The following is a 27,001-nucleotide window of genomic DNA, read 5'->3' as shown; positions in this document are numbered from 1 at the left end:
CACATTTTCAAAGAACTCCATCACGCTCGTAAGGCACGATTTGCCTTTGACAAAGCCGTGCTGACTACCTTTGAGCATACTACACCTCTCTACATGTTCATAACTCCTGTCCCTCAGGATCTTCTCCATCAACTTACCAACCACTGAGGTTAGACTCACTGGTCGGTAATTTCCTGGGCTATCCCTGTTCCCTTTCTTGAATATAGGAGCCACATCCGCAATCCTCCGGAACCGCTCCCGTCTCCATCGACGACGCAAAGATCATTGCCAGAGGCGATCAGATGTTTCTGATCGCGTCCAAGATATCCTGAAGTGGGAGGGAGAAGAGCCAGAGGTCGTGGTACATATTGGTACCAATGACATAAGTAGGAAAAGGGAAGAGGTCCTGAAAGGAGAATATTGGGAGTTGGGAAGGGAGTTGAGAAGAAGGACCTCAAAGGTAGTAATCTTGGGATTGCTGCCTGTGCCACGCGACAGTGAGAGTAGAAACATAGAAAACTACAGCACAAAACAGGCCCTTCGGCCCCACAAGTTGTGCCGAACATATCCCTACCTTTTCGGCCTAGCTATAACCCTCCATCCTATTAAGTCCCATGTACTCATCCAGAAATCTCTTGAAAGACCCTATTGAGTTTGCCTCCACCACCACTGATGGCAACAGATTCCACTCGCCCACCACCCTGTGTGTGAAAAACTTCCCCCTAACATTTCCCCTGTACCTACCGCCCAACAGCTTAAACCTGTGTCCTCTCGTAGCAGCCATTTCCACCCTGGGAAAAAGCCTCTGAGAGTCCACCCGATCTATGCCTCTCAACATCTTATATACCTCTATTAGGTCCCCTCTCATCCTACGTCTCTCCAAGGAGAAAAGACCGAGCTCCCTCAGCCTATCCTCATAAGGCATGCCACTCAATCCAGGCAACATCCTTGTAAATCTCCTCTGCAGCCTTTCAATCTTTTCCACATCCTTCCTGTAATGAGGTGACCAGAACTGAGCACAGTACTCCAAGTGGGGTCTGACGAGGGTCTTATATAGCTGCACCATTATCCCCGGACTCCTCAACTCAATCCCTCGATTGATAAAGGCCAGCACACCATACGCCTTCTTAACCATCTCCTCCACCTGCGGGGCCGATTTTAGAGTCCTATGGACCCAGACCCCAAGGTCCTTCTGATCCTCTATCGTACTAAGAGTCTTTCCCTTTATATTGTACTCCTTCATCCCATTTGACCTGCCAAAATGGACCACTACGCATTTATCTGGGTTGAAGTCCATCTGCCATTTCTCCGCCCAGTCTTGCATCCTATCTATGTCCCTCTGTAACTTCTGACATCCCTCCAGACTATCCACAACCCCACCAACCTTCGTGTCGTCGGCAAACTTACCAACCCATCCCTCCACTTCCTCATCCAGGTCATTTATGAAAATGACAAACAGCAAGGGTCCCAGAACAGATCCCTGGGGCACACCACTGGTGACCGACCTCCAATTAGAAAAAGACCCATCTGTACACACTCTCTGCCTCCACAGGGCAGCAGCCCCTTGGATCCCATGCCCTCTCACTTTTTCTAGAAGCCTTGCATGGGGGACCTTATCGAACGCCTTGCTAAAATCCATATAAACCACATCTACCGCTTTCCCTTCGTCAATGTGTTTAGTCACATTTTTGAAGAACTCCACCAGGCTCGTAAGGCACGATCTGCCTTTGACAAAGCCATACTGAGTATTCTTGAGCACACAAAATGTCTCTAAATGCTCATAAATCTTGTCCCTCAGGATCTTCTCCATCAGCTTACCAACCACTCAGGTTAGACTCACCGGTCGGTAATTTCCTGGGCTATCCCTATTCCCCTTCTTGAAAATAGGAACCACATCCGCAATCCTCCAATCCTCCGGCACTTCTCCCGTCTCCATCGACGCGCAAAGATCATCGCCAGAGGCTCTGCAATCTCTACCCTTGTCTCCCACAGTAGCCTGGGGTACATCCCATCCAGACCCGGCGACTTATCTATCTTGATGCCATTCAAAGATTCCAGCACAACCTCTTTCTTAAAGTCCACATACTCAATCTTTTCAGTCCACCGCAAGCCCATAGTACATCCACCCATGTCCTTCTCGTCTGTGAAAACCGAGGCAAAATACTCATTAAGCACCTCTGCCATTTCTACTGGTTCCGTACTGATTTTCCCACCTTCACCTTTTATAGGCCCTATTCCTTCACGTCTCATCCTTTTACTCTTCACATATTTATAGAACGCCTTAGGGTTTTCCTTAATTCTACTTGCCAAGGCCTTCTCGTGACCCCTTCTGGCTCTCCTAATTTCCTTCTTTAGTCCCTTCCTACAAGCCGTATACTCATCTAGATCCCTATCTTCGCCAAGCTCTCTGAACCTTTTCTACGCTTTCCTTTTCTTCTCGACCAGGTCTCGCACAGCTTTCGTGCACCACGGTTCCTTTAACCTACCAACTCCTCCCTGTCTGCTCGGAACATTGTCCTGTAGAACCCGAGACAGACATTCCTTGAAAAACTGCCACCTCTCTTCAGTACATTTCCCCGAGAACACCTCCTTCCAATTTACTGCCTCATGTCTTCATATTTCCCCTTACTCCATATAAACGCTTTCCTAGCTTGCTTGATCCTCTCTTTTTCCAATGCAAGCCTAAAGGAGATAGAGTTATGATCGCTATCCTCAAGATGCTCTCCCACTGAGAGATCTGACACCTGTCCAGGCTCATTGGTCAATATCAGATCAAGTACAGCCTCTCCTCTTGTAGGCTTGCCCACATGCTGTGACAGGAAACCCTCCTGAACACACCTAACGAACTCCTCCCCATCCAATCCCCTTACCCTCGGAATATTCCAATCTATGTTTGGGAAATTAAAGTCTCCCATCACAACAACTCTGCTATTATTGCAACTCTCCAGGATCTGTTTCCCGATCTGCTCCTCCACCTCCCTGTCACTATTGGGCGGCCTATAGAAAACTCCCAGCAAAGTGATCGACCCCTTCCCACTCCGAACTTCTACCCACAGAGACTCTGTAGACAATCCCTCCACAGCATACACCTTCTCGACAGCTGTGAGACTATCCCTGATCAACAGTGCCACTCCACCCCCTCTCTTGCCTCCCTCCCTGTCCTTCCTGAAACATCTGAATCCCGGCACCTGTAGTATCCAGTCCTGTCCCTGAGACATCCAAGTCTCCGTGATGGCCACCACATCACACTTCCAGGCATCGATCCACGCTCTGAGCTCATCCCCTTTATTCACTATACTCCTGGCATTAAAGTAAACACATCTCAATCCTTCGGTCTGAGCTCTCCCCTTCTCTATCCCCCGTCCATCCTCCCTCTTGCACCGTCTATAACCCTTCTCTGTTTGCGAGCAAACTTCCTCGCTCCCAGTCACGTAGCCTCGATCCCCTCCCCCCAACCTATCTAGTTTAAACTCTCCCCAGTAGCCTTAGCCAACCTTCCCGCCAGGATATTGGTCCCCCTGGGATTCAAGTGCCACCGTTTTGTGTGTACAGGTCACACCTGCCCTTAAAGAGGTCCCAATGGTCCAGGAACCTGAACCCCTGCCCCCTGCACTAGTCCCTCAGCCACACATTCATCCTCCACCTCACTCCATTCCTGCCCTCACCCTCCCGTGGCACAGGCAGCAATCCTGAGATTACTACCTTTGCTTTCCTCCTCCTCAGCTGTCTCCCTAATTCCCTATACTCTCTTTTCATGACCCATGAATGAGGTGGAGGATAAATGCGTGGCTGAGGGATTGGAGCAGGGGGCAGGGATTCAGGTTTCTGGATCATTGGGACCTCTTTTGGGGCGGGTGTGACCTGTACAATAAGGACGGGTTGCACTTGAATCCCAGGGGGACCAATATCCTGGCGTGGAGGTTTGCTAAGGCTACTGGGGAGAGTTTAAACTAGAATGGTTGGGGGGTGGGAATCAAATTGAAGTGACTGGTTGAGAGGAGATAAGCTCACAAATACAGAAAGCTTGTCGACAGTGTGAGAGGAAGGATAGGCGGGTGATATACAGAAGGGGAGCGCTCAGAACGAAGGTTTGAGATGTGGCTATTTTAACGCAAGGAGTGTTGTGAACGAAGTGGATGAGCTTAGAGCGTGGATCACTACTTGGAAATATGATGTGGTGGCCATTACAGAGACTTGGGGACAGGACTGGTTACTTCAAGTGCCGGGTTTCAGATGTTTCAGAAGGGACAGGGAGGGAGGCAAAAGAGGTGGGGGAGTGGCACTGTGGCAGAGATAGTGTCACGGCTGCAGAAAAGATGGACACCATGGAGGGATTGTCTACGGAGTCTCTGTGGGTGAAGGTTAGGAACAGGAAGGGGTCAATAACTTTACTGGGTGTTTTCTATAGGCCGCCCAATAGTAACAGGAATGTTGAGGAGCAGATAGGGAAACAGATTTTGGAAAGGTGTAATCATAACAGAGTTGTTACAGGATGTGGAAAAGATTGAAAGGGTGCAGAGGAGATTTACAAGGATGTTGCCTGCATTGAATGGCATGCCTTATGAGGATAGGCTGAGGGAGCTCGGTCTTTTCTCCTTGGAGATACATAGGATGAGAGGGGACCTAATAGAGGTATATAAGATGTTGAGAGGCATAGATCAGGTGGACTCTCAGAGGCTTTTTCCCAGGGTGGAAATGGCTGCTACGAGAGGACACAGGTTTAAGGTGCTGGGGGGTAGGTACAGGGGAAATGTTAGGGGGAAGTTTTTCACACAGAGGGTGGTGGGCGAGTGGAATCGGCTGCCGTCAGTGGTGGTGGAGGCAAACTCAATAGGGTCTTTTAAGAGGCTCCTGGATGAGTACATGGACTTAATAGGATGGAGGGTTATAGGTAGGCCTAAAAGGTAGGGATATGTTCGGCACAACTTGTGGGGCTGAAGGGCCTGTTTTGTGCTGTAGTTTTTCTATGTTTCTTGTCGTGATGGGAGATTTTAATTTCCCAAATATTGATTGGAATCACCCTAGAGTAAGGGGTGTAGATGGGGAGGAGTTTGTTAGATGTGTTCAGGAGGGTTTCTTGACACAGTATGTAGATAAGCCTACAAGAGGAGAGGCTGTACTTGATTTGGTATTGGGAAATGAACCTGGGTAGGTGTCAGATCTCTCAGTGGGAGCATTTTGGAGATAGTGATCATAATTCGATCTCCTTTACAATAGCATTGGAGAGAGATAGGATCAGACAAGTTAGAAAAGTGTTTAATTGGAGTAAGGGGAATTATGAGGCTATCAGGCAGGAAATTGGAGGCTTAAATTGGAAAGAGATTTTCTCAGGGAAATGTTCGGAAGAAATAGATAGAAACATAGAAAACTAGAGCACAAAACAGGCCCTTCGGCCCCACAAGTTGTGCCGAACATATCCCTACCTTTTAGGCCTAGCTATAACCCTCCATCCTATTAAGTCCATGTACTCATCCAGGAGTCTCTTAAAAGACCCTATTGAGTTTGCCTCCACCACCACTGACGGCAACCGATTCCACCCGCCCACCACCCTCTGTGAAAATCTTCCCCGTAACATTTCCCCTGTACCTACCCCCCAGCAGCTTAAACCTGTGTCCTCTCGTAGCAACCATTTCCACCCTGGGAAAAAGCCTCTGAGAGTCCACCCGATCTATGCCTCTCAACATCTTATATACCTCTATTAGGTCCCCTCTCATCCTACGTCTCTCCAAGGAGAAAAGACCCAGCTCCCTCAGCCTATCCTCATAATGCATGCCACACAATCCAGGCAACATCCTTGTAAACCTCCTCTGCACCCTTTCAATCTTTTCCACATCCTTCCTGTAATGAGGTGACCAGAACTGAGCACAGTACTCCAAGTGGGGTCTGACGAGGGTCTTATATAGTTGCATCATTATCCCCGGACTCCTCAACTCAATCCCTCGATTAATAAAGGCCAGCACACCATACGCCTTCTTAACCACCTCCTCCACCTGCGGGGCCGATTTTAGAGTCCTATGGACCCGGACCCCAAGGTCCTTCTGATCCTCTACCGTACTAAGAGTCTTTCCCTTTATATTGTACTCCTTCATCCCATTCGACCTGCCAAAATGGACCACTACGCATTTATCTGGGTTGAAGTCCATCTGCCACTTCTCAGCCCAGTCTTGCATCCTATCTATGTCCCTCTGTAACTTCTGACATCCCTCCAGACTATCCACAACCCCACCAACCTTCGTGTCGTCGGCAAACATACCAACCCATCCCTCCACTTCCTCATCCAGGTCATTTATGAAAATGACAAACAGCAAGGGTCTCAGAACAGATCCCTGGGGCACACCACTGGTGACCGACCTCCAATTAGAAAAAGACCCATCTATACACACTCTCTGCCTCCTTTGGGCAAGCCAGTTCTGGATCCACAGGGCAGCAGCCCCTTGGATCCCATGCCCTCTCACTTTTTCTAGAAGCAAAATGTGGCAAATATTCCCTGAAGTTCTGCATAGCAACGTTCCAATGAGACAGGGAAGTTATGCTAGATTACAGGAACCATGGTGTACAAAGACTGTAATGAATCTAGTCAAGGAAAGAAAAGCTTACAAAAGATTCAGGGAGCTAGGTAATGTTAGAGATCTTGAAGAGTATACGGCTAATAGGAAGAATCTTAAGAAGGAAATTAGAAGAGCCAGAAGGGGTCATGAGAAGGCCTTGGCAGGCAGGATTAAGGAAAACCCCAAGGCATTCTATAAGTATGTGAAGAGCAAGAGGATAAGACGTGAAAGAATAGGACCTATCAAGTGTGATGGTGGGAAAGTTTGTATGGAACCGGAAGAAATAGCAGAGGTACTTAATTAATACTTTACTTCAATATTCACTATGGAAAAGGATCTTGGTGGTTGTAGTGCAGACTTGCAGCGGACTGAAAAGCTTGAGCATGTAGGTATTAAGAAAGAGGATGTGTTGGAGCTTTTGAAGAGCATCAAGTTAGATAAGTCGCCGGGACTGGATGACATGTATCCCCGGCTACTGTGGGAGGCGAGGGAGGAGATTGCTGAGCCTCTGGCGATGATCTTTACATCATCAATGGAGACAGGAGAGGTTCCGGAGGATTGCGGATGTTGTTCCTTTATTCAAGAAAGGGAGTAGAGATAGCCCTGGAAATTATAGGCCAGTGAGTCTAACCTCAGTGGTTGGTAAGTTGATGGAGAAGATCCTGAGAGGCAGGATTTATGAACATTTGGAGAGGTATAATATGATTAAGAATAGTCAGCATGGCTTTGTCAAAGGCCTTACGAGCCTGATTGAATTTTTTGAGGATGTGACTAAACACATTGATGAAGGAAGAGCAGTAGACGTAGTATATATGGACTTCAGCAAGGCATTTGATAAGGTGCCTCATGCAAGGCTTATTGAGAAAGTGAGGGGGCATGGGATCCAAGGGGACATTGCTTTGTGGATCCAGAACTGGCTTGCCCACAGAAGGCAAAGAGTGGTTATAGATGGGTCATATTCTGCATGGAGGTCGGTCACCAGTGGAGTGCCCCAGGGATCTGTTCTGGGACCCTTACTCTTTGTGATTTTTATAAATGACCTGGATGAGTAAGTGGAGGGATGGGTTGGTAAGTTTCCTGATGACACAAAGGTTGGAGGTGTTGTGGATAGTGTGGAGGGATGTCAGAAGTTGCAGCGAGACATTGATAGGATGCAAGACTGGGCGGAGAAGTGGCAGATGGAGTTCAACCCAGATAAGTGTGAGGTGGTTCATTTTGGCAGGTCAAATAGGATGGCGGAATATAATATTAATGGTAAGACTCTTGGCAGAGTGGAAGATCAGAAGGATCTTGGGGTCCGAGTTCATAGGACGCTCAAAGCAGCTGTGCAGGTTGAGGCTGTGGTTAAGAAGGCTTATGGTGTACTGGCCTTCATCAATTGAGGAATTGAGTTTCGGAGTCGTGAGATAATGTTGCAGCTATATAAGACCCTGGTCTGACCACACTTGGAGTACTGTGCTCAGTTCTGGTCGCCTCATTACAGGAAGGATGTGGAAGCCATAGAAAGGGTGCAGAGGAGATTTACAAGGATGTTGCCTGGGTTGGGGAGCATGCCTTATGAGGATAGGTTGAGTGAGCTCGGCCTTTTCTCCTTGGAGAGACGAAGGATGAGGGGTGACCTGATAGAGGTGTATAAGATGTTGAGAGGTATTGTTCGAGTGGACAGTCAGAGGCTTTTCCTAGGGCTGAAATGGTTGCCACAAGAGGACACAGGTTTAAGGTGCTGGGAAGTAGGTACAGAGGAGATGTCAGGGGTAAGTTTTTCACTCAGAGGGTGATGGGTGCGTGGAATGGGCTGCCAGCAACCTTGTGTTCTAATGAAAATAAGGAAGACCTACATTTTCTTTGATTACTATGTCAATAATTACAAAGCAAAGAAGAAAATAATTGTTTAAAGAAGGGAGAATCTGGGATCTAATAGTAGTTGGTCTTACGATAATGTGAAGATCATTGCTAAAAAATATATAATTTTGTTTTGAACAATTGGAATGTTACTTCCAAGTTCCCCAGTGTCGGACTGCAGGGATGTGCTGGTGAATCCCTCTCGAGACTTTGCAAGTAAGGGTTCTCACGAAAATTGCCTAAATGTGCAACTTCTTCCAGGCAATTGCACGGCGTTGGGAGATATCCAATTTAATAAGCAAACTTTGAATGGTTCTAACAGGATTACAACAATAGGGGATGGCACAGTGGTTAGCACTGCTTCCTCACAGCGCCAGGGACCCGGGTTCGATTCCCGGTTTGGGCCACTGTCTATGTGGAGTTTGCACATTTTCTCCAGGTGCTCCACTTTCCTCCCACAGTCCAAAGTTGTGCAGGTTATGTGGATCAATCATGCTAAATTGCACCTTAGCTCCAAAGATGTGTAGGTTAGATGGATTAGCCATGGGGAACGTGAGGGGTTTCAGGGGTAGGGCGGGGGAGGAGTCCTGGCTAAGATGCTCTGTCAGAGGGTTGGAGCAGACTCAATGGGCCAAATGGCCTTTTCTGCACTGTAGGGATTCTATGATTCTAATAGTTACTGAGAAATAGTTAGAAGAATTAAAATCTCTTCCAACTTCTGGGTAACTACTGTAAAGGCACAGACCGACCACTGCACAACCCCCATGAGACTTTAACCAAATCCCCAATCAAACGCGCGCGCACGCACGCACACCCCCTCCCAACCATCACCATCATATTGGCAGATTAGTTAGCAAAACGTATACAATTTGGAGCTAAGTAAATATTTGAATGCAGAACCTGAACCTTTGTATTGCAGCCAGTTCTGGCCACCACAATTAGCCACATTACAGAAGACGGCACAGTGGCCAGCACTGCTGCCTCACAGCGCCAGGGATCCGGGTTCAATTCTGGCCTTGGGGCACTGTCTGTGTGGAGTTTGCATGTTCTCCCCGTGTCTGTGTGGGTTTCCTCCGGGTGCTCCGGTTTCCTCCCACAGTCCAAATATGTGCAGGTTAAGTTCTTTGGCCATGATAAATTGCCCCTTAATGTCAGGGGGATTAGGAGGGTAAACACGTGGGGTTACAGGGATAGGACGGGGGCCTGGGTGGGACTGTTGTCGGTGCAAGCTCGATGGGCCAAATGGCCTCCTGCACTGTAGCTTCTATGAAGACAGGGGGTTGTTTTCTCAGAGAAAAGGGGGCTGTAGGGAAATTTGTTCAAGGTGTAAAGTTAATGGCAGGTTTAAGTCAGGTAGACAATGGAAAGCTGTTCCCAAAGCTAATGGTACAAGGATTAGGGCTCACATATTTAAAGTTTCAGGCAAGAGATACAGGGGAGAACAAACGTTCTTACCTGTGAGGTAACAACCTGAAATTCACTGCCTACAAGAGCGATGGAAGGAGAAATGATCAACAGCATCTAAAGAACCCTTGAGGGAAATACATTTGCAGGGCTAGAGGAATAGAGCAGGGGACTGGGCACAACTGGCAATAACTTGATGAGCTGAATGACCACCATCTGTGCCATAATGACTATGACTATGCATTGTCATACATACTAAATTTACAATTATAAAGTGGATGCAAGAAGAAAAGGACCTGAAGAGGATGGGGTATTAGGAGTAGCAGTACAGGATGGGGCAAAGAGCTTGGAATCAGATGCCAGCAAACACAAGAAGGCATGTGGGATACTTGCCTTTATCAGCCGAGGCATAGAATATAAAAGCAAGGAGGTTATGATGGAGCTCTATAAAACGCTCATTAGGCCACAGCTAGAGCACTGTGTCGCCACACTACAGGAAGGATGTCATTGCACTAGGAAGCGTGCAGAGATTCACCAGGATGTGACCTGGGCTGGAGTGTTTCAGCTATGAAGAGAGAGGCTGGTTAGGTTGGGGTTGTTTTCCTTAGAGCAGAGAAGTTGAGGGGGGATCTCGTTGAGGTGTACAAAATTTTGAGAGACAGCAATAGGAAAAAATTTCTCCCCTTAGTAGCGGGGCAAATAACCGGGGGCATAGATTTAAGGAAGGGGCAGGAGATTTAGAGGGGATTTGAGGAAATAATTTTTCACCCAGAAGCTGGTGGGAATCTGGAAGGCTCTGTCTGAAAGAGTAATAGAGGTGGGAACCCTAACAACATTTAAGAGGCATTTAGTTGAGCACTTGAAACACCATAGTATACAAGCCTACTGACCAAGTGCTGGAAAATGGGATTAGAATAGATGTGGGCTCAATAGCTGGCAAAAACAAAATGATGTGGAGATGCCGACATTGGACTGGGGTAAACACAGTAAGAGTTTTAACAACACCAGGTTGAAGTCCAACAGGTTTATTTGGTAGCAAATACCATTAGCTTTCGGAGCGCTGCTCCTTCGTCAGATGGAGTGGAAATCTGCTCTCAAACAGAGCACAGAGACACAAAATCAAGTTACAGAATACTGATTAGAATGCGAATCTCTACACCTAACCAGGTCTTAAAGATACAGACAATGTGAGTGGAGGGAGCATTAAGCACAGGTTAAAGAGATGTGTATTGTCTATGTGTATTATATTAAAAACAAAATGGGCCAAAGAGCCACTTTCAGTGACCCGGGTTCAATTCCAGCCTTGTGTGGCATTTGCACAGACTCCCGTGTCTGCATGGATTTCCTCCGGGTGCTTTGGTTTTCTCCCCCACAGTCTAAAGGTGTGCAGGCTAGGTGGAGTGGCCATGGTAAATGTGTGGGGTTACAGGGGTAGGGGAGAGGGAGAAGGAAAGGGCCCAAGTAAGATTCTTCGCCAGAGAATTGGTGCAGACACAATGGGCTGAATAGCCTCTTCTGCACTGTAGGGATTTTATGACTCTATGATCCCCCCATGCAAGTTGTACAAGATGCCCTGGCTCTAATCTCATCTGAAAAGTTAAATTTAATTTAAGTACATTAAGGACATAATAAATCTTAACTACTGTGGAACAACTTATTGCACTGAAAATTACCTTGTGCAAGTCTCATTCCTTCAAAATTTAATTATTGTTGGAGCTTTATACAAAAAAATGATTGGAGGGCAAAACACACTGGATCAAGGAGGCAGAGTTTCACAACCAGAGGACAAAATACCCAGGAAACACAGGAAGGAATGCAGATTCTACAATACCACTTTATCTAAATGGGTTCCAAGATGATTAGATGTAAATGATTATATTGCAAGATAAAATTTTTAATGCATTCGTTTCTCACCTGCTAGCAGTCCAAGACTGGTTGAAGATCGATGTGTCGCTGAATGAGTTACATAAGATAAGAGAATGAACTCTGGGTGATTTATGAGCATATTCTGCAAACTTCTGTGCCAAAAATCCTCCCAGGGAAGCACCAAAAATGTGAACCTGTGCAAGTCAGATTGGGCTGGTGTTAGGTTATATGCCTATTTTGATATTGAAGTTCAAGTGAATTTCCACAATTTACCCTTGCAGATAAATTCCATATTGTCTGATAATTTTTGTCAAAGATTTCATAAAGTCCCCAGCACTCTAGAAACAGTTCACTCAGCCCAAACAGCATTTATATTCGAGGAAGGCTCCCACCAGCCCCCACCCCACCCTCAGCTTTCTTCAACTAACACAACAACCATATCCTTCTATTTCTTTCTCTCTTCTGCTTACCTAACTTCCTTGTGGTCGTGCTTTCCACATTTTTACTATTCTTTGGGAAAGAAATTCCTCCTGAATACCAGATTAGAGTTATTAGTGGCTATCTTTATTTCATTTCTAAAAGACCTTTATCAGATCAAATCTCTGTTTTATTTTTCGAGAGAAAATAATGCTAACCAGTTCAATCTTTTGTAATAGTGACAACCTCGGATTTCCTGTTTTATCCTCAGGAATCCTTTTTGCACCTTTTGCAATGCTTCCATATCCTTTTTATAATAGAAACCAGAACTGTGCAAAACACACCAAGTATCTTCCAACCATAATTCTATGCCAGTTTAACTAACTTCTCTGCTTTTCAGTTCTACCACTTTATAAATGAACCATGGAACTTGATTTTTTTTAAAAAACAGACTTATTAACTTTCATCACTACTTTAAATGATTTGTGATTCGCATCTCTACATTCCTCTGCTCCTCTACCTCAATTAGACTATTGTTATCCAAGGAGTATATCATGTCCTTATTCTTGACAAAAAATGCCACTTCACATTGTGTGCCCAGTCAAGAGTTTGAGTGTCCCCTTGTATTTTGTTCCATTTTTCCTCTGTTCTAACTACACATCCCAGAGTGTTGAAAGGAGTGGCCCTCGAAATAGTGGATATATTGATGGTCATCTTCCAAGGTTCTATAGACTCTGGAACAGTTCCTACATATTGGAGGGTAGCTAATGTAACCCCACTATTTAAAAAGGGACTCAGAGAGGAAACAGGGAATTATGGACCCATCAGCCTGATGTCCAGTAAATCATGCTTGACAAATCTATTGTAATTCTTCAAGGATGTAACTAGGAGAGTTGATGTGGGGGAGCCAGTGGACGTGGTTTATTTGGGTTTCAAAAGGCTATCAACAAGGTACCTAATAAGAGATGGTGTAAAATTAAAGGACATGGGATTGGGGTAGTGTATTGAGGTGGACAGAAAACTGGTTGGCAGACAGGAAAAAATGAGTAGGAATAAATGGGCTTTTTTCTAAGAGGCAGGCTGTGACAAGTGGGGTATCACAGGAATCAGTGCTGGGACCCCAGCTATTCACAATGTCCATCAATGATTTAGATAAGGGAACTAAATGTAATGTCTCCAAATTTGCAAATGACACAAAGCTGGGTGGAAGGGTGAGCTCTGAGGAGGCTGCAGAGATACTTCAGTGTGATTTGGACAACTTGAGTAAGTGGGCAAATGCATGGCTGATGCAGTATAAATGTGAGGTTATCTACTTTGGTAGCAAAAACAGTAAAGATGATTATCGAAAAGGCTATAAATTAAGAGAGGGGAGCGTGCAATGAGACCAAGGTGTCCTTGTACATCAGTCACTGAAAGTAAGCATGCAAGTGCAGTAGGAGGTGAAGGCAGTAAATAGTATGTTGGCTTTCATAGCAAGAGGATTCAAGCACAGGAACAGGGATGTTTTGTGCAGTTATACAGGGCCTTGGTAAGACCACACCTGGAATGTTGTGTGCAGTTTTGGTCTCTTTACCTGAGGAAGGATGTACTTGCTACGGAGGGAATGCAGCAAAGATTTGTCAGACTGATTCGTGGGATGGTAGGACTGATATGAAAAGAGATTGAGTTTATTAGGATTTTATTCACTGGAATTAAGAAGAATAAGGGGGACCTAATGGAAACCTATAAAATTCTAATCGGACTAGACACGGTAGAGGCAGGAAGGATGTTCTCAATGGCGGGGGAGTCCAGAACCATGGGTCGCAGTCTGAGGAATCGGGGTAGACCATTTAGGACTAAGATGAGGTAAGGATGTGGATTGACACATGCAAGTGTGATATTGTTGCCATGTGCAATTCCCTCAAATGTTGACTGGCAATTCAACATTCCAGGGTATAGGATCTTGAGGCAAGGTAGAAGAGGGGTAGCATTATTAATTAAGGAGTTAACTACTGCAATAAGGAGACACGATATCTTGGAAGCGTCTTCAAACGACGCGTTGTGGGTAGAACTTAGGAATGTTAAGGAGGCAGCCACATTATTGGATGTCAACAGGAAATACAGGAGCAGACACTTCACTGTCGTGTTTAAGAATAATAATCAGATAATTGTACTAGGGGATTTCAACTTCCCCAACGTAAATTGGGATAGTTATAGTGTAAAGGGTTTCGACAGAGTGGATTTCCTGAAATGTAACCAGGGAAGTTTTTTGTATCAACATGTGGAGGCCTAACAAAGGATGGCGTAGTGCTGGATCTGGGGAATGAAACCAGAAAAGTGTTCAATGAGGCAGCGAGGAGTAGTTAAGCGATAGCGACCACAACACGGTATGGTTTGAATGTGTTATGGACAAGGAAAAAGATGGCCTACAAAAGATGGCTTTGGGTTGGGGGAAGGCAGATTTTATTTTTAAAAAGGCAGGATCTGGCCAAAGTTGACTGGGAACAGCTCCTTGCGGGAAAGTCTACAGCAGAGCAGTGGGAGGCATTCAAAAAGGAACTGGGGAAGAGTACAGATACAACATGTTCCTTATAGGAGGAAATGTAAGAGCAAACGTTCAGGGAACCCTGGATGTCTAGGACACTTCAGGACTGTATAAGGGAAGTAGAGAGAAAACAGGGAACTATAGACCAGTGAGCTTAACATCAGTACTGGGGAAGTTGCTAGAGTCCATTATCAAACCTTTCATAACTCAGCATGTGGAAAGCGGTGGTATAATCAAAGTCAGAATGGATTTGCAAAAGGGAAATCATGCTTGACGGATCTATTGGAATTATTTGAGGATGTAACTAGTAGAGTTGACTGAGGAGAACCAGTGGATGTGGTTTATTTAGACTTTCAGAAGGCTTTCAACAAGGTCTCTCATAACAGACTACTACGTAAAGTTAAAGCAAATGGGATTGTGGATAATGTCTTGAGATGGAGAGAAAGCAAGTTAGCAGATAGGAAGCAAAGAGTTGGCATAAATGGGTCTTTTTCTGATTGGTAGGCAGTGATTATTGGTGTGCCACAGGGATCTGTGCTAAGACCCCAACTGTTCATATTATATATTAATGATTCGGAAGAGGGAACCAAATGAATTATCCCCAAATTTGCAGATGATACAAAGTTGGGTGGGAGGGTGAGCTGAGAGAAGGATGCCGTGATGCTTCAGCATGATTTGGATAGGCTGTGTGCGTGCACATATGCATAGCAGATGCAGTAGAATGTGGATGAATGTGAGATTATCCATTTTGGTAGCAATAATAGGAAGACATTACTTGAATGGGTGTAAACTGAGGGACCAAAAGAGAAAACACTGGAAAATCTCAGCAGGTCTGGCAGCATCTGTAAGGAGAGAAAAGAGCTGATGTTTTGAGTTGAAACGTCAGCTCTTTCCTCGCCTTACAGATGTTGCCAGACCTGCTGAGATTTTCTAGCGTTTTCTCTTTTGGTTTCAGATTTCAGCATCCGCAGTAATTTGCTTTTATCCAGTGTAAATTGAGGGAGGTGGATACTCAGTGAGACCTTGGTGCCCTTGTGCATCAGTCGTCGAAAGGGAAGTGTGCAGGTCGTTTTCATCTTATTCATTCATGGGACATGGGCGTCACTGGCTGGCCAGCATTTATTGCCCATCCCTAGTTGCCCTTGTTGAGAGTCAACCACATTGCTGTGTCTCTGCTGTCACATGTAGGCCAGACCAGATTTCCTTCCCTAAAGGATATTAGTGAACCAGATAGGTTTTTCCGACAATCACAGTCATCAATAGATTTTAATTCCAGATTTTTTTAACATATTAAATTCAAATTCCACCATCTACTGTGGTGAGATTCGAACCCAGGTCTCCAGAACATTAGCAGCTGAGTTTCTGGATTAATAGTCTAGTGATAATACCACTAGGACATTGTGTCCCCTAAAAGCAGATAGCAAAGGCGGCAAATGATATGTTAGCCTTCATAGCGAGAGGATATGAATACAGGAATAGGGATATTTTACTGCAATTGTATAGGGTGTTGGTGAGGCCACACCTGGAGTATTGCCGTTCAGTTTTGGTGTCCTTATCGGAGAAAGGATGTCCTTGTTATACAGGGAGCATAGGGAAGGTTTACCAAGCTGATTCCTGGGATGGCAGGTCTGTCATATGAGGAGAGACTAAGTCGGTTAGGATTACATTCACTGGAGTTTAGAAGAGTGAGAGAGGATCTCATAGAAACTTATAAAATTCTAACAAGGTTAGAAAGGGTAGATTCAGAAAGAATGTTCCCGATGGTGTGGGAGTCCAGAACTAGGGGTCATAGTTTGGGGGTAAGGGGCAAACCATTTAGAACTGAGGTGGAGAAATTTCTTCACCCAGGGAGTGGTGAACGCATGGAATTCACTACCATAAAAAGTAGTTGAGGCCAAAACACTGATTTCAAGAAGAAATTAGATATAGCTCTTGGGTCTAAAGGCATCATGGGAAATGGTGGGGAAGGGGGGAAATTGGGATATTGAATTTGATGATCAGCCATGATCATAATAAATGCCAGAGCAGGCTCAAAGGACCAAATGGCCTTCTCCAGCTTCTAGTTTCTATGTTTTAGCAAGTCCAAAGGGAGAAACGCCGCTGCAGCCCGAGAAGAGTATGGGAAGTGCAAGAGGGAATTTAAGAAAGTAATTAGAAGAAAAAGGGCACGTGAAAAAGAACTTGTGGACAAAATTAGGGAGAATCCTAAGATATATCAAAAATATATTAAGGGAAGAGATTAACCAGGGAAACAGTAGGGCCCATTAGAGACCACAGGGCAATCTGTGTGTGAAGCCATAGGAGATTGGAAGGGTGTTAAGTGAATACTTCTCATCGGTCTTCACTCAGGAAAAGGAGAACGTAGGTACAGAGTTCATGAACTTGCACAGTTTGATATAGTAAATAAAAAGGTATTGGAGGCCCAGATGAATTGTATCCCAGGCTGCTGTGAGGCTAGGCAGGAAATTGCAAGGGCTCTGACACAAACTTTTAATTCCTCTCTGGTTGCGCATTAAGAACATAGAACAGTACAGCACAGAACAGGCCCTTCGGCCCACAATGTTGTGCCGAGCTTTGTCTGAAACCCAGATCAAGCTATTTCCTCCCTATCATCCCGAAGTACTCCATGTGCCTATCCAATAGCTTCTTAAATGTTCCTAAAGTGTCTGACTCCACTATCACTGCAGGCAGTCCATTCCACACCCCAACCACTCTCTGAGTAAAAAACCTACCTCGGACATCCTTCCTATATCTCCCACCATGAACCCTATAGTTATGCCCCCTTGTAATAGCTCCATCCACCCGAGGAAATAGTCTTTGAACGTTCACTCTATCTATCCCCCTCATCATCTTATAAACCTCTATCAAGTCTCCTCTCAACCTCCTCCGCTCCAAAGAGAAAAGCCCAAGTTCCCTCAACCTTTCCTCATAAGACCTACCCTCCAAACCAGGCAGCATCCTGGTAAATCTCCTTTGCACTCTTTCCAGCGCTTCCACATCCTTCTTATAGTGAGGTGACCAGAACTGCACACAATATTCCAAATGTGGTCTCACCAAGGTCCTGTACAGTTGCAGCATAACCCCACGGCTCTTAAACTCAAACCCCCTGTTAATGAACGCCAACACACTATAGGCCTTCTTCACAGCTCTATCCACTTGAGTGGCAACCTTCAGAGATCTATGGATATGAACCCCAAGATCTCTCTGTTCCTCCACATTCTTCAGAACCCTACCTGTGACCCTGTAATCCACATTTAAATTTGTCCTACCAAAATGAATCACCTCGCATTTGTCAGGGTTAAACTCCATTTGCCATTTTTCGGCCCAGCTCTGCATCCTATCTATATCTCTTTGCAGCCTACAACAGCCCTCCACCTCATCCACTACTCCACCAATCTTGGTGTCATCAGCAAATTTACTGATCCACCCTTCAACCCCCTCCTCCAAGTCATTTATAAAAATTACAAATAGCAGAGGACCAAGCACTGATCCCTGTGGCACTCCGCTGGTAACCGGTTTCCAGTCCGAAAATTTTCTATCCACCACCAGCCTCTGTCTCCTGTTAGATAGCCAGTTACCTATCCAATCGGCCAAACTTCCCTCTATCCCACACATCCTTACTTTCTTCATAAGCCAACCGTGGGGGACTTTAAGTGCCAAAGGACTGGAGAATGGCTAATGTGGTTCCATTTTTCAAGAAAGGTGGTAGAGATAAACCAGGAAATTACAGACTGGTGAGTCTCACATCAGTGGTAGGGAAACTACTGGAGAAAATTCTGAAGGAAAGGATTAATCTCCACTTGGAAAGGCTTGGTTAATTAGGGATAATCAGCATGGTCTTGTCAGATGGAGGTCATGCCTAATAAATTTGATAGAAATTTTTGAAAATGTGATCGAATGTGTGGATAGGGGAAAGGCAGTTGATGTAGTATATATAGATTTTAGCAAAGCATTTGACAAGGTCCCACATGTGAGACTGACTGAGAAGGCTGAAGCACATTGGTGAGATGGATCCGAAACTGGCTTCGTGATAGGACACAAAGGGTGGTGATAGAAGGCTGTTTTAGTGACTGGAGGCCGGTGTCCAGAGACATACCACAAGGTTCAGTGCTGGGACCCTTACACTTTGTTATTTACATGAATGATATAGATGATAATGCGGGGGCAGGAATGATAAACTAGTTTGCAGATCACACCAAGATTTAATAATGAAGAAGGTTGCAGGTAACAAGAAGATACAGAATCATACAGTGCAGAAGAGGCCCTTCAGCCCATCGAGTCCACACCGACATGAGAAACACCTAACTCCCACCTAATCTCAGCACTTGGCCCATAGCCCTGAATGTTATGACATCCTGCCCCTCACATTCAACCTATGTCCCCTCACGACTGACCCTTCAGCTAAGGAGAACAACTGCTCCTTATCTACTCTGTCCATGCTGATCATAATCTTGTACACCTCGATCAGGTCGCCCCTCAGTCTTCTCTGCTCCAACGAAAACAATCCAAGCCTACCCAACCTCCCTTCATAACTTAAATGTTCAATCCCATACATCCCGTATATAGATGGGCTGACCAGATGGGTAGAGCAGTGGCAGATGGCATTTAACCCTGATAAGGCAAGCGAGTATTTAATGAATGGCAGGACAGTAGGAAACTCAGGAACAGAGGGACCCCGGGGTACTTATTCACAGATCCCTGAAGTCGGCAGAGCGTGTGAATAGGATAGTTAAGAAGACATATGGGACACTTGCTTTTATCAGTTGTGGCCTAGGGTATAAGAGCAAGGAGGTGATGTTGCAGCTGTACAGAATGATGGTTAGGACACAGCTGGAGTACTGTGTTCAGATTTGGTCACCTCACCAAAAGAAGGAAGTTATAGCACTAGAGTGGGTACAGAGGAGATTCACCAGGATTTTGCCTGGGATGGAGCATTTGAACTATTAGGAGAGACTGGATCAGCTTAGATTGTTTTCTTTAGAGCAGGCTGAGGGGGGGGGGGGGGGGGGGGGGGGGCACATGATTGAGGTGTATAAGATTATGAGAGGTATGGGCAGGGTGAACAGAAAGCAGTTGTTCCCCTTGCTTGAGGGGTCAATCCCAAGGGGGGCATAACTTTAGGGTAAGGGGCAGGAGATTCAGAAGTGATTAGAGAAAAAAAATTTACTCAGAGGGTGGCAGGAATCTAGAATGCACTGCGGGGGAAGGTAGCAGAGACCGGATATCTTGCAACATTTTAAAAAAATTTCTGAGCACCTGAAACATTATAATCTTCAAGGATATGGGACAAGTGCTGGAAAATGGGATTAGTGAGACTTTATTGCCAATGGACTGAAGGGCCTTTTCTGCACGATATGACTAACAGGAGAAATTTCCTCACCCAAAGAGTGGTGACCCTGTGGAATGCTCTACCACTGAATGCACTTGAGGTCAAAACATTGTATGTTTTCAAGAAGGAATTATCTATAGCTCTTGGGGCTAATGGGATTAAAGGATATGGTGAGAAAGCAGAAATAGTTAATGGAGTTGGATGATCAGGCATAATCATAATGAATGATGGTGGAGCAGGCTTGAAGGGCCAAATGGCCTACCCCTGCTCGCATTTCCCATGTTTCTATCCAATTTGATGTCATCGGTAAATTTAGAAATGTACTTCTGATTCCAGAGTCGAAATCGCGAATGTATACAAACAATGTACTTTGTAATTTCATCATGCTGTCAGCAGCCTATTTGTACTGACCTTATCCAGCTGTAGATGATCTAAAAGTTTCCTGAATCCATCGCAAAATTCAAGGAGGTCCCAGTATACAGGATACTGTAGCTGTGAGATATTTGAAATAGTAAATAGGACTTGTGTGAAGTTCAAAAAAATGTGCACCACAGAATTTACAGTATAAATCGAAGCCATTTGGCCCATTCCATGTACTGGTGCTAGCTCCTCAACTGGAGCATTCCAATTCATATTTTTCTGCATCTTCTTGTACTTATTTTCAAACTCATAGCCAATTTTCCAACATAATCTCTTAACTTGTGCCTTGTGGCCCTTCGTGGTAAAGCTTTCAATATGCTAATGACTACTGGGATAAAGTACTAAAAATTTAAATTAATTTATTTGATGTAACTTGTGTTGATTTATTTCACTTTAGCTGTTTATCAAGACCAGTTTTAACAAGTTTATAACCAACCTATGGGTGGTTTGAGTTGGTCCCGATTAATTAACTGATTAACTATGTGACCCAAGCTGCATGAGAACAGTGGAGTGCGAGAGACGATAAAGCTGCGCAGTTCCAGCTTGGCAGGAGTTCAGCTGGGCATTTCTTTTCTTTATAATGTGTGAAGTGATCGAGTGAGATTTGATTCCATTGAGAAATAATTGATGATGGGAACTCGCATTAACATGGTCTCATTTGTAAGTTAAGCACAGAAACAGGGTATAGGAATCCCTTGTAATGGTATGGGAGCCAGATCCACAGTTCTTTCAAAGAACAGTGAGAACCACTCCTTCCTTGGTTCTTTTCTTATGTCTATGCATTTTTTCCCCTCATAGATTTATCAAATTCCCTTTCAAAGATAACTATTAAGTCTGTTTTCATCACCTGATCAGGCAGTCTATTTCAAATCCTAAGCATCTTTACATAATAAAACGTATAATAACTGGAATTTTGAGTCCCTGAAATGAGAGGTCTCTGTGCTCAAGGAGCAACTGGCCACCACATAGGTAGTGTTTCTGGATCATGCTCCAGAGTATAGTCATCCAAGAGATGGCGCCAGGCTGTTCAGGAATGCTGGAGAGAGATAGAAGTGTAACCTTGTTATGACTGCGAGATGCTAAAAAGCTGTCTTTTTAAGGTAATGATGTGGAGATGCCGGCGTTGGACTGGGGGAAACACAGTAAGAGTTTTAACAACACCAGGTTGAAGTCCAACAGGTTTATTTGGTAGCAAATACCATTAGCTTTCAGAGCGCTGCTCCTTCGTCAGATGGTGTGGAAATGTGCTCTCAAATCTGCTCTGTTTGAGAGCAGATTTCCACTCCATCTGACGAAGGAGCAGCGCTCCAAAAGCTAATGGCATTTGCTACCAAATAAACCTGTTGGACTTTAACCTGTTGTTAAAACTCTTACTGTTTTTAAGGTAAGGCAAGGTAAAACGTAACACCATTTAGCTCATACTTACGGAAATAACTCTGTAACCCCATCCAGTTAGAGCCAAAATCTGCTGGAAAAACACATCTGCCGTCCCACTGACAGGGGGAAGGAATATAACTGGACATCTTATGTTTCTAGGTCCTGCATCATAAAGGGACCAGACTTTACTATCATCATCATCCACTATTATCTGCAATATGGAATAAAATTAAAAGTTAATCAAAATCTGAACTAATTACAAGTTCCAAATAATCAAAAACAGCACCTTGCTCTGCAGTGGGGGAACTGTCTGCAAGACCACAAATGACGAAGACCTATGGTTACAATAGAAACTTGAACGAGAAAAATCAGATTTAGCTGCAATGGGCCCACATCCGATCAATGACATTTAACACAGATTAATAACCTGCTCAGTGATGCCCAGTTTGGGTTGCCAGAGTCTCTCAGCTCCTGACCCCTTTACAGCCTTGGTTCAAGCATGGACGAAAGAGCTGAATTCCAGGTGTTGCAAGAGTGACAACCCTCGACATCAAGGCCACATTTGACTGAGTGTGGCATCAAGGAACCCTAGCCAAAGTGGAATCAATGGGTATCGGGGGCAAACACTCCGCTGGTTGGAGTCATATCTAGTACATAGAAAGATGGTTGTGGCTATGGAGGGTCAGTTATCCCAGCTCCAAGACATCGCTGCAAGAATCCCTCAGGGTAGTGTCCTGGGCCCAACAATCTTCAGCTGCTTCATCAATGGCCTTCCCTCCATCATAAGGTCAGAAGTGGGGATGTTTGTCAATGATTGCACAATGTTCAGCACCATCCGCAACTCCTCAGATACTGAAGCAGTTCATGTTCAAATGCAACAAGGTCTGGAAAATATCCAGTTTGGGCTGACAAGTGAACATAGAACATAGAACATAGAACATTACAGCGCAGAACAGGCCCTTCGGCCCACGATGTTGCACCGACCAGTTAAAAAAAAAACTGTGACCCTCCAACCTAAACCAATTTCTTTTCGTCCATGAACCTATCTACGGATCTCTTAAACGCCCCCAAACTAGGCGCATTTACTACTGATGCTGGCAGGGCATTCCAATCCCTCACCACCCTCTGGGTAAAGAACCTACCCCTGACATCGGTTCTATAACTACCCCCCCTCAATTTAAAGCCATGCCCCCTCGTGCTGGATTTCTCCATCAGAGGAAAAAGGCTATCACTATCCACCCTATCTAAACCTCTAATCATCTTATATGTTTCAATAAGATCCCCTCTTAGCCGCCGCCTTTCCAGCGAAAACAATCTCAAATCCCTCAGCCTCTCCTCATAGGATCTCCCCTCCATACCAGGCAACATCCTGGTAAACCTCCTCTGCACCCTCTCCAAAGCCTCCACATCCTTCCTGTAATGTGGGGACCAGAACTGCACACAGTACTCCAAGTGCGGCCGCACCAGAGTTGTGTACAGTTGCAACATAACGCTACGACTCCTAAATTCAATCCCCCTACCAATAAACGCCAAGACACCATATGCCTTCTTAACAACCTTATCTACTTGATTCCCAACTTTCAGGGATCTATGCACACATACACCTAGATCCCTCTGCTCCTCCACACTATTCAAAGTCCTCCCGTTAGCCCTATACTCAACACATCTGTTATTCCTACCAAAGTGAATTACCTCACACTTCTCCGCATTAAACTCCATCCGCCACCTCTCGGCCCAACTTTGCAACCTGTCTAAGTCTTCCTGCAGACTACGACACCCTTCCTCACTGTCTACCACACCACCGACTTTGGTGTCATCAGCAAATTTGCTAATCCACCCAACTATACCCTCATCCAGATCATTAATAAATATTACAAACAGCAGTGGCCCCAAAACAGATCCCTGAGGTACACCACTTGTAACCGCACTCCATGATGAATATTTACTATCAACCACCACCCTCTGTTTCCTATCCGCTAGCCAATTCCTGATCCAATTTCCTAGATCACCCCCAATCCCATACATCTGCATTTTCTGCAGAAGCCTACCATGGTGAACCTTATCAAACGCCTTACTAAAATCCATATATACCACGTCCACTGCCTTGCCCCCATCCACCTCCTTGGTCACTTTCTCAAAAAACTCAATAAGGTTAGTAAGGCACGACCTACCTGCCACAAAACCATGCTGACTATCACCTATCAATTCATTACTCTCCAAATAACTATAAATCCTATCCCTTATAATTTTTTCCAACATCTTGCCGACAACAGAAGTGAGACTCACCGGTCTATAATTCCCGGGGAAGTCTCTGTTCCCCTTCTTAAACAATGGGACAACATTCGCTAACCTCCAATCTTCTGGTACTATACCAGAGGCCAACGACGACCTGAAGATCAGAGCCAGAGGCTCTGCAATCACTTCTCTTGCCTCCCAGAGAATCCTTGGATAAATCCCATCCGGACCAGGGGATTTATCTATTTTCAGACCCTCCAGAATATCCTGCACATCCTCCTTATCAACTGTAATACTGTCTATTCTACTCCCTTGCAACCCAGTGTCCTCCTCAGCTATATTCATGTCCCCTTGCGTGAACACCGAAGAGAAATATTGGTTCAATGCTTCACCAATCTCCTCCGGTTCCACACATAACTTCCCTCTGCCATCTATAACTGGCCCTAAACTTGCCCTAACCAACCTTCTGTTCTTGACATACCTATAGAACGCCTTAGGATTCTCTTTAACCCTATCCGCCAAAGTCTTCTCATGTCCCCTTTTAGCCCTTCTAAGCTCGCTCTTCAACTCCCTCTTAGCCAATCTAAAGCTTTCTAGTGCACTACCCGAGTGCTCACGTCTCATCCGAACATAAGCCTCCTTTTTCTTTTTAACCAACAAAGAAACTTTTTTGGTGCACCACGGTTCCCTAGCCCTACCAATTCCTCCTTGCCTGACAGGGACATACCTATCACAGACTCGCAGTAGCTGCTCCTTGAAAAAACTCCACATGTCGGACGTTCCCAGTCCCTGTAATCTCCTAGTCCAACCTATGTTTCCTAATTCTCTCCTAATAGCCTCATAATTACCCTTCCCCCAGCTAAAACCACTGGCCCGAGGTTCATGCCTATCCCTTTCCATCACTAAGGTGAACGTAACCGAATTGTGGTCACTATCACCAAAATGCACACCAACTTCCAAGTCTAGCACCTGGTCTGGCTCATTTCCCAGCACCAGATCCAATATAGCCTCACCTCTAGTTGGCCTGTCTACATACTGAGTCAAAAAACCTTCCTGCACGCTTTGAACAAAAACTGACCCCTCTAACGAGCTAGAGCTATAACAATTCCAGTCAATATTAGTCAAGTTAAAATCCCCCATAACAATTGCCCTATTACTTTCACTCCTAAGCAGGATTGACTCCGCAATCCTTTCCTCAACCTCTCTAGAACTTTTAGGAGGTCTATAAAAGACTCCCAACAGGGTGACCTCTCCTCTCCTATTTCTAATCTCCGCCCATACTACCTCAACAGATAAGTCCTCATCAAACCTCCTCTCTGACACTGTGATACAATCTCTGACCAATAATGCTACCCCTCCCCCTCTTCTACCTCCTTCCCTACTTCGACTAAAACATTTGAACCCCGGGACCTGCAGCATCCATTCCTGCCCCTGCTCTATCCATGTCTCTGAAATAGCCACAACATCGAAGTCCCAGGTACTGATCCACGCTGCAAGTTCACCCACTTTATTGCGAATACTCCTGGCATTGAAGTATACACATTTCAAACCCTGCTCCACCCCACCTCTGCAATGCCGTGCATTGCAGTCCCCATCCATGCATCCCTCACTTTCAGCCCCACTACTCAGGATCCCTCCCCCCCCCCGAATCAGTTTAAACCTCCCTGCATGGCCTTAGCAAATTTACCCCCCAGGATATTGGTCCCCTTCTGATTAAGGTGTAGACCATCCTTCTCATAGAGGTCACACCTTCCCCAGTACGAGCCCCAATTGCTTAAGTACCTGAACCCCTCCCTCCTGCACCATCCCCTCAGCCATGAATTCAAACCTTCCCTCTCCCTATTCCTCTCTAAACTATCCCGTGGTACAGGCAAGAGTCCAGAGATAACCACTCTGTCAGTCTTGGCCTTTAGTTTCCACCCCAACTCCATAAATCCCTGCCTAATATCCCCTTCCCCTATCCTCCCTATGTCGTGTGTCCCCACATGTACAATAACTTGTGGTTTATCTCCCTCCCCCTAAGAGTCCTGAATACCCTGTCAGACACATCCCGGACCCCAGCCCCTGGTAGGCAACACACCAACCCTGAGTCCCTACCTTTAGTTCCGACCCTCCTATCTGTCCCCTTAATTGTGGAGTCTCCAATCACAAGGCCCAGTCTTTTACAGCCCCTAACCACCTGAGCTTTCTCACTCGGCTCACCCCCAGAGATCTGCTCTCTATGCTCAGTTGATTCCTCCTCAGCTGTAGCCTCCAGCACCGAAAACCTATTATGGAGGGGAACCGCCCCAGGGGATTGTCTTCCCGATTGCTTCTTACCCCTCCTCCTGGCATTGACCCAAGCCTCATTTCTAGGAGTTACTATTTCTCTATAACTCCTATCAACTTCCACCTCCGCCTCCCGAATTATGCGGAGTTCCTCTACCTCCCCCTCCAGCTCCTTTACACGCTCCTCCAGAAGCTGCAATCTAATGCACTTCTTACAACTAAAATCTCCTGAAACACTACTGGATTTCCTCACCACATACATCCCACAGGAGATGCAGCATACTGCCTGAACTGCCATCCCTGAAGCCATTACCAGCAAGAAAAAAAGAAAACAAAAAACTTCCCCACACTTCCCCAACTGTCACTCTCCACTGCAGCCCGAGCAGCACTCCCTCACTGAGACACCAACAAGTGGCAGGTAATATTCGTGCCACACAAATGCCAGGCAACGAACATAACCAATAAAACATTCTAACCACTGCCTCTTGACATTCAGTAGTGTTACCATCACTGAATCCCCCACTGTCAACATCCTTGGGGTTACCATTGACCAAAAACTCAACCACAGTGGCTATAAGAGCAGGTCAGAGGCTAGGAATACTGCAGTGAGTAACTCACCTCCTGACTCCCCAAAGCCTATCCATCATCTACAAGGCACAAATCAGGAGTGTGATGGAATACTCCCCGCTTGCCTGGATGGGAGGAGCTCCACTCAAGAAGCTTGACACCATCCAGGATAAAGCAGCCTGCTTGATTGGCACCACATCTACAAACATTCAATTCCTCCACCAC

At 45.4% G+C, this 27,001-nt stretch overlaps 1 protein-coding gene across 3 annotated transcripts in view; it reads right to left on the bottom strand.

The window, feature by feature from the left end:
• The window catches only part of spg21 (SPG21 abhydrolase domain containing, maspardin), a 137,042-nt gene that overhangs the window by 52,980 nt on the left and 57,061 nt on the right, over positions 1–27,001 (bottom strand). For all 3 annotated transcript variants that reach the window (XM_078241603.1, XM_078241605.1, XM_078241606.1), the window contains 3 exons: positions 21,756–21,917; positions 20,321–20,401; positions 11,688–11,833 (listed from right to left, as the gene is read on the bottom strand). In XM_078241603.1, coding sequence (XP_078097729.1) covers positions 11,688–11,833; positions 20,321–20,401; positions 21,756–21,917 — 389 coding nt within the window. The remainder of the gene's footprint in view (positions 1–11,687; positions 11,834–20,320; positions 20,402–21,755; positions 21,918–27,001) is intronic.

Source organism: Mustelus asterias, chromosome 24 (genome assembly GCF_964213995.1).
Source record: "Mustelus asterias chromosome 24, sMusAst1.hap1.1, whole genome shotgun sequence".
NCBI classification, from domain to species: domain Eukaryota; kingdom Metazoa; phylum Chordata; class Chondrichthyes; order Carcharhiniformes; family Triakidae; genus Mustelus; species Mustelus asterias.
This window is presented reverse-complemented; position numbering and strand designations above follow the sequence as displayed.